Source organism: Vombatus ursinus, unplaced genomic scaffold (genome assembly GCF_900497805.2).
Source record: "Vombatus ursinus unplaced genomic scaffold, bare-nosed wombat genome assembly UNPS02006854.1, whole genome shotgun sequence".
NCBI classification, from domain to species: Eukaryota; Metazoa; Chordata; class Mammalia; order Diprotodontia; family Vombatidae; genus Vombatus; species Vombatus ursinus.
The window spans coordinates 4,318-12,545 of NW_020946632.1; the positions used below are offsets into that span (position 1 = coordinate 4,318).

The 8,228-nt window shown below is 38.0% G+C and overlaps 1 protein-coding gene across 2 annotated transcripts; it reads left to right on the plus strand.

Moving 5' to 3' along the window:
* Positions 1-6,409: 6,409 nt before the first annotated feature.
* Positions 6,410-7,581, plus strand: LOC114033249 (neuropeptides B/W receptor type 1-like). Of its 2 annotated transcripts, XM_027848697.1 has the most exons (2): positions 6,410-6,470; positions 6,507-7,581. In XM_027848697.1, exons 1-2 carry the CDS (start codon positions 6,410-6,412, stop codon positions 7,433-7,435), a joined length of 990 nt encoding a protein of 329 aa, XP_027704498.1. In that variant the 3' UTR covers positions 7,436-7,581. The 2 variants fall into 2 exon arrangements, with proteins under 2 accessions (XP_027704498.1, XP_027704497.1); XM_027848696.1 differs by having other exon boundaries at positions 6,410-7,581.
* Positions 7,582-8,228: the final 647 nt, after the last annotated feature.

Genomic DNA, 8,228 nt, shown 5'->3' on the forward strand with positions numbered 1-8,228 from the left:
GGCCAGTGCTCTATCCACTGCACCACCTAGCTGCCCCTTTCCCAATCTCTTTCTATGATACCTTGATAAGTAAATCAGGGAGAGATAAAGTAGAAAAATAAAACTGCAGACCAATATCCCTTAATCACATTGACATAAAAAATTTAAATAAGATATTAGCAAGCAGGCTATAAAACATATCAGAAAGATATTACACATTCACTAGGTTCAGTTTAAACCAAGCATGTCAGGTTAGTTTGGAATAAGGAAGATCATTAATATAATAAATCATGTTAATAATATGAATAATTAAAAAGAAAACCCAAAATGCTGTAAAGGCTTTTAACAAATCTATCTTTCTTAGAAATCCTGGGAAGCATAGAAATAAACAGACATTTTCTTGATATAGTAAGTAACATCTAATTGCAAGAGCAAATGTTTCATATTTAATGGGGAAAATTTAGAGAATTTTACAATATGATGAGGGGTAAAGAAAGGATGCCCTTTATCACACTGCTATTTAACACAATGATAGAAATGCTAGCCATAGCAATAAAACAAGAAAGAAAAATCAAAAGAATAATCATAGACAAAGTGGAAAAATATTGTTTTTGTAGATTACATGATGATTTACTTAGCAAAGCCTAGAACAAGTTAAAATTAGTTGAAACAATAAACAAATTCAGACAACCTGAAGGATATAAAATAAACCTAAATATCTCATTAACATTTTGTGTATCACCAATAAAAACCCAGTCACACAAGCTAGAAATAAAAAATCAATACAAAATACTACACAAGTTTTAAAAATATTTGAATACGGGCCTACCAAAATTCACCCAGGATCTATATTATTCCAGCTCTAAAATACTATTTATAGAAATAAAGGTAGACAGCTCTTTTTGTGGTGGCCAAGAATTGGAAATTGAGAAGATGCCCGTCAATTGGGAAATGGCTCAATAAGTTGTGGTATATGAATGTAACAAAATACTATTATTCCATAAAAATAATGAGCAGGCAGACTTCAGAAAAACCTAGAAAGATTTACATGAACCGATATTGAGTGAAGTGAGCAGAACCAAGAGAACACTGTACACAGTAACAGCAACATTGTGCAAAGACTAACTTTGATAGACTTATCTCTGTTTAGCAATGCAAGGATCTAAGACAACTTCAAAAGACTCATGATGGAAAATTCTATCCACATCCAGAAAAAAAACTATGGAGTATGAATGCAGATTAAAGCATATTATTTGCTCTCTCTCTCTCTCTCTTTTTGTTTCTTCTTTCTTGTCATTCCCTTCATTGGTTCTAATTCTTCTTTACAACATGACTAATGTGAAAATATGTTTAACATGAATGTACATGCAGGGGGAATGGGAGGAAGGGAGGGGGAGAAAATTTGGAACTCAAAATCTTATGGAAGTGAATGTTGAAAACTAAAAATAAATTTAAAAAAAAATAAAGGCAGACTTAAATAATTGGAGACATAGAAATTGTTTATGGATAAGTCAAGCCAATGTAATAAAAATTACAATTCTACCTAAATTAATTTACTTATTCTCTGCTGTGCCAATCAAAATGAATATTTTATAGAGCTAAAAAAGCAAAAGTTTATACAGCTAGAAAAGTAAAAACAAATTTCATTTAGGGGAACAAGAGGTCAAGAAGCACATAAATAATGGGGAAAAAAGTGGAGAGGGAGGAAGTCTATCAGTACCAGATACCAGATTGTACTATAAAGTGGCAATCATTAAGATGATTTGGTATTGGTTAAAAATAGAGAGATTAGTCAGTGCGATACATTAGACATGTTGTATACTGAAGCAAAAACCCACATAACATAGTGTTCTATAAATTCCAAGACCCTAGTTGATGGACTCACTGACAAAAAACTTCTGGTAAAGCTGAATAGCAGCAGAATGGTAGACCAATATCTCATTGCATATCCAGAAAAGTTCCAAACTGATACATGATCTAGATATAAAATGTCACATAATTAGTATATTAGAGGAGCAAGGAAAAATTATCTTTGTGATCAGGATTGGAAGAATTTAAGTGATAAAAAGGATCATGCAAGATAAAATTATACAATTTTGGTTTTATAAACTTAAAAAGATTTTGCAGAAACAAATCTATTATAGTTGAAATTTGAGGGGGAACAGATGAATGGATTTCCATGATGCTTAGGTAATAAGCCTGAAGTTTAGAATCTGGCTTCACAAGGAGTCCTATTGCTTCTGTGTTCCATTAGACAATTTATTGAATGACTTCTGAGAACTTAAGAATCAAAGGAATGTCATAGCATGAATCTGATATTTTCTTTTTTTAAAAATAAATTACTTTCTTGGCAAAAACAAAACAAAAAACTTTATTTAGAATTTGTACAAACTCAAAACTAAGATCATATCATTCATTGCTTATAGTTAATCCTAATTGGTTTTTGTATTGAATCCCAAGTGCTTTAATTTATGACTTTCAAATTCAAATAAGCTTAAATATGTGATAGTTAATTTAATAATGGGATTTTTACTGCAATTCAATGTGAATGGTTATTCCCAGTTTTTTCCCTCTTTGCAGTGGTATGCTATGAAGATACTTTGATCTTGAATTTAAAACATCAAAATGAGCTGTTTCTTTGGTAGAGTGAAAAAAAAACTTTCATCAGTTGCTTTTTAAATTTGAATCAAATGGTCAGTTCATTGAAAGTGATAAATCTGATAGTCCTTTATAGGATCCCTTGAATACATGACTATGGGGCATGGACAGTTTCCTATGAAGTAAAGGCTTGTGTAGTTAGATGAAGATATAAACTGAATTTATCCCTTTAAAATGGTCCCATGAGCCAGACAATCTTATTGTTATTTTATACATGAGGGTTAGAAAGATTAAGTGATTTTTGTCCATAGTTATGCAATAAAAAAAGGAGTCAGGATTTGAATACAGATTTCCTGATTCCAAATCCAGAATTCTTTTCTCTACATCCCAAATTCCTCTCTTAAAGCATTTTGTCAAGATAAGAGCAATAGTGCATTCTGAAATAGTATTTATAAATGAAGGTCATCAGGAAGAAATGGAAATGAATTCACAGTTGAACCTGTAATTTTCATGCTTTCCTTTTTTAACTCTGACAACCCTGGCATCCCAGAGATATCTGGAGCATTCTACTGTTGCTGCTGCTGAGACTTATTCCAAAACTATGCCTGCCCTCAGGGTGAACCCTTATCCCACTTAGGTACTCTTGGCCTATGTCTAACTAAACTCTTTCTTTCCTCAGTTCAGCTGAGAAAAGGTTGAAGTTTTCTAGGTAACTAAGGGACAGTCAATAAAACTAAACAGAAATACAGAATTGACAAGTTCATAGAATATAGAATGCTTATGTCATAGGAACTACAGTTTAGACATCAATTGTCTTGACTGGCAGAGCTTTAGGGACCCTGCTTCTATCCATTTCCTGAATCTTGTGTCAAGTTTTTTACTCTTGAATAAATCTCAGCTTCTCTTTCTCCTGTTCGAGACTCACTTCTAGGCTTAGACTCACTCCAGGCTATGTGACCTCCAGACTTCTATTGTTTTCTTATTTCAATTATTTCAACTCTTTTTTTTTAAAGCCATAGTCTCCACTGTCTTTCACTGAGTTTTTGTTTCATAGTTGAAGAATGCCTCTAATTCTCAGCTCATTTGCAGAACTGAAGTAAAGGCCATGTCCTGAGCTTAGTTTTGATCAGCCTCAGGAAACTCACTTCAGATTGTAGTAGGGTAAATTACTCCCATTTCTAGACAAAAGGGACTTAAGCAAACATAGATTTTAAACATATAACTTCAATATTGATAGTAATATTACTAAATTCAGCTACCTTTGTAAATTCTTCCTTAAAGACATAGTGATTTAAATTAGTACAGTTAAAAGTGAAAGATATAATAGGTGTAATAATAGCCAAAATTTTAATAACATATTAAAGTTTGCAAGATAGTTCAAATATTTTCTCTCACTTTACCCTCACAAGAACCATGAGAGGAAGGTGTTAGTATTACATCTATTTTATAAATGAAGAAATAAGAATAGACAGGGGTTGTGATTTGCCAAGCAGAGCTAATAAGTGTCTGAGAAAGATTCAAATGCAGGTCTTCTTGACTCCTACCACAGTACTCTATTCACTATACTATTTGCCTGTTAGTAGTTCATCTCACTACTTTTATAGAAAGGGTCATAGACAACTAGAGTTGGAAGAATGATCAGATCTCAGAATTAGAGCTGGACGGTATCTTGGAAGTAATTTAGTGAAATTCCCTTATTCTGATGAGAAACTGAGGCCCAAAGAGGGTAACTTGCCTAAGGTCATACATAACAAGGATTTGAATCTAAGCCTTCTGACTCCTAGGTGGCACAGTGGATAGAGCACTGGAGTGAGAATCAGGAAGACTCATCTTCCCAAGTTTAAATCTGGTTTCAGACACTTACTAGCTGTGTGACCCTGGGCAGGTCACTTGCTTTTCTCAGTTTTCTTCAATTCCTCATCTATAAAATGAGCTGGAGAAGGAAATGGTGAAAACAAAACAAAACAAAATGCTCCATTATCTTTGCCAAGAAAACCCCAAAGAGGGTCACAAAGATTTGGACATGACTAAAATAATTCAATAACAACAACAAAACCTCTTGACTACAGATTCCTCATGTCTTCTGCTGTACCTGAAATAAATTAATATAATTCCCACAATTTATAGATAAATAAACTATGACTCAGAGAGATAATGTAGTATTCCTTAAAATTTCAGATAACATTGTAAAAGGAAAAAAAATACCCCCCAGTGGAAATTTTCTATTTACTACTAAGAGTATTTTCTTCTATTTTCTACTCTTTCATAATAGTATACTATCAATAGTATTTTCTACTATTATTATTTCAAATATTTTTGAGAGTATAAACTTGTAGCAATAGGATTCTAGGAAAGAGATCACTCTTTTGGAGCACCTCATGTCTGAGTCATCAGAAATAACCTGAAGTGAGCTTCCTGAGGCTGATCACTAGCTAAACTCAGGACATGGCCTTCACATCATTTCTGCAAATGAGCTGAGAATTAGAAGCCTTCTTCAACTATGAAACAGAAATTCAGTGGAAGACTTGGGATTAAGGCTTTGAAAAAAGAGTTGAAATAAGAAAAGAAGTCTAGGGGTCACATAATCCACTAGGGAAAACATTTTAAAAAGTGAAATGTTTTTACTTTAGGTTTAATGATGACTAACATACTAATTATGATCTACATTAATTAAGCTATTGTCAGAGAAATGTTTTATTTCTTTCAGAAAAAAGTTACAATAATAGGCCATCAATTCCAACATCCCGTTTTGCTTGTTAGGAACAGGGGAAAATATTGCTCAGTTTCTCTATTTGCGTCTGCGCTGTGTTGCTCGGTTTTGCAGTGGCTGGGCTAGAAAGAGCTGTCCAGGATTTCAGCAGCCTAGCAGACATTCAGAGAGTCGGAGCTGGCCAGAATTTCACGTTTTGAGTTTCAGATTTTTAGTTTTACAATTGTGGCTATATTCGACCAGCAAGTCACACTGAAGGATAGTCAAAAGAGGAAGCTATTAAGGTAAGCTTACTTATTAATTATGAAAGAAAACTGGAGAAACAGAACTAAGATGTTACTATTAATTCAGGAAGAGGCAAAAGGAATAATAAATGCAGCAGGTTTCGCAGTGGTAGATGTATTTCAGTGGTATTGTAAATGGAGTGTATTTCTTCTTCAAAAGGGGAGATTTGGGTGGTTTAGGATTCCCTTCTCTCGACCTCGCCCCTACATTTATTTTATTTGAGATAGTTAACTTGTTACAATGATATACCAACAGGTAGGGAATGATCTAGTGAACCAGATTTCAAAAGGCGATGTGTAATAATAATGTGCAAACAGTCCCCTGTGGGTACACACCCACGCCACCCCGCCCCACACGCACTGTTTTCCTAGCCAAAAGAGCTTAATATTATTTTGTCGACCAAGAACCTGCAACCTAGAGGTCCTAATTTGTGCTTTGATAATCATTTTACAAGCTTAAAGAAGTCAGAAGGGACGGGACCAGCTCTGCAGCTGCCTGTAACCCAATGTCACACTGACTGTGGGGACTGGCGGTGATGCTTCCAGAGCAACTTTGAAAAGCCACAGGTGAAAAGGGTCTCTTCTCCAGGTCCCGAACTGCTTCTGAAGTAGTGCTCTCCTCTGACAACAGCGTTGGTGGAGAGACAACTCTGTAAAGGAGACTACAGTCTGAGAAGAGACTGCAAGTGGTAAAGGGGAGCGAGGGTGGCAAGGTGAGAGCTGGCACGAATCTCTCCCATCCCTAATAGGTTTTCTCTCTTCCACCTTTCCCCACACTTCAGCCTCCAGCGAGTGCATGCAGACTTTCTGGAACCCAGTGATCCTTTGCTTTAGGAAGATGTACAACCTATCTTCCAGTTCCGGACCGGCGAACTCGTCCTGCCCTAAGCCAGAGCTGGGCAGCTCTCAAGGACTGGCAGAGGAAGACGAGGGAGAGCCCGGGGGCCACAACGCCTCCAGCCCTGACCTGCTCCTGCAGCCCCTGTACATAGCTGTGCCGGTCATCTACTCTGTGATCTGCGCAGTGGGGCTGACTGGCAACACAGTGGTGCTCTATGTCCTGCTCCGGGCGCCCAAGATGAAGACCGTCACCAACTTGTTCATAGTAAACCTAGCGATTGCGGATGAACTCTTTACTCTGGTGCTGCCTATCAACATTGCTGACTACCTTCTACTGCAGTGGCCCTTCGGGGAGCTCATGTGTAAACTCATCATCTCCATCGATCAGTACAACATCTTCTCCAGCCTATATTTCCTCACGGTTATGAGCATCGACCGCTACCTGGTGGTGTTGGCCACTGTTGAGTCCCGCAAGATGGCCTACCGCACCTACAGGGCAGCCAAGGTAGTCAGTTTGGCTGTTTGGTTCCTTGTTACTCTTATTGTAATGCCCTTCACAATCTTCGCCCAGCTTTACGAGGAGGAGGGTCGCCTCCAGTGCGTCCTGGTGTTTCCCCAGCCAGAGAGCTTTTGGTGGAAAGTAAGCCGCATCTATACACTCATCCTGGGCTTCGCCATCCCTGTGTCCACCATCTGCATCCTCTACAGCATCATGTTGTGTCGATTGCGGACCATGAAGCTGGACATCCATGCCAAAGCCCTGGATCGGGCCAAGAGGCGGGTGACCCTCATGGTGCTGGTAATCCTGGCTGCGTGCCTCTTCTGCTGGACGCCTTATCACCTTAGCACCGTGGTCGCCCTCACCACAGATATTCCGCAAACTCCAGTCATCATCGGAGTCTCCTACTTCATCACCAGCCTGAGCTATGCTAATAGCTGCCTCAACCCTTTCCTCTATGCTTTTCTTGATGACAACTTTCGGAGAAGCTTCCGTAAACTGGTGAAGTGTCGGGCCTCTCGGTGAAGAATAGGGTTCCTCTGAGAATCGTCTCTTTCATTTCCCTCCCACGCACTCTGTTTTCCTTCCTGATCCTCTAATCCCTGATCTCTCAGAGGGGAAACTGGCGGTTTGAATTATTATGGCCTTCGTAAGGGGAAGATGGGGTAGCTTGGTCAAATACTTTCCCTCAAGCTTTTTTTTCAGGTTCTGCTAGCGCGAAAACATTTTCCATTTTCTTTGCACCAACTTTTTTTTTTTTTTAAGGGGGGGGGCTAAGAAGTAATCCGCAGTGTCATTGTTCAAACATTTCCTTTAACGTCAAACTGAAGTCAAACAAAACTGAGTTTTTGGGAAAGATTTGGACCTTGTAAAGAAAAATAAAACAGGGAAATTAATGCCCCCTATCCACCCCACCCCGCTTTGTGCTTTACGCTCTCTGTTTTACTCGAATGCTTTCTGTTAGTGTCATGTTTTCCTTAAGCCTAACCTGAAGTGAAGCGTACCAGTTGTCCTTGTCACTGGTCTATTTTCATATTTCTCCGTTTTGCTTCTCTCTGTATTTTGGAATAAGAGTGGGAACAAGCTTTTTCTCTTGGTTACTGAACAATTTTTCTCCGCACTTAGACTGGGTGAAACAATAATACTTCCCTAAACCACATTCCAGAGGGTCAGAAAGATGCGCTAGGAAGTGCCCTGGCGCCGGCAGACACTGACCATAAAAATCTCTTTGAGTCCGCTCTTGAAAGGAGGAAGTGGCTTCGAGGAGTTACACAGCTTCTGGCTTCTCTTTTTGAACCCCTTCTCAAGAAAACGACTG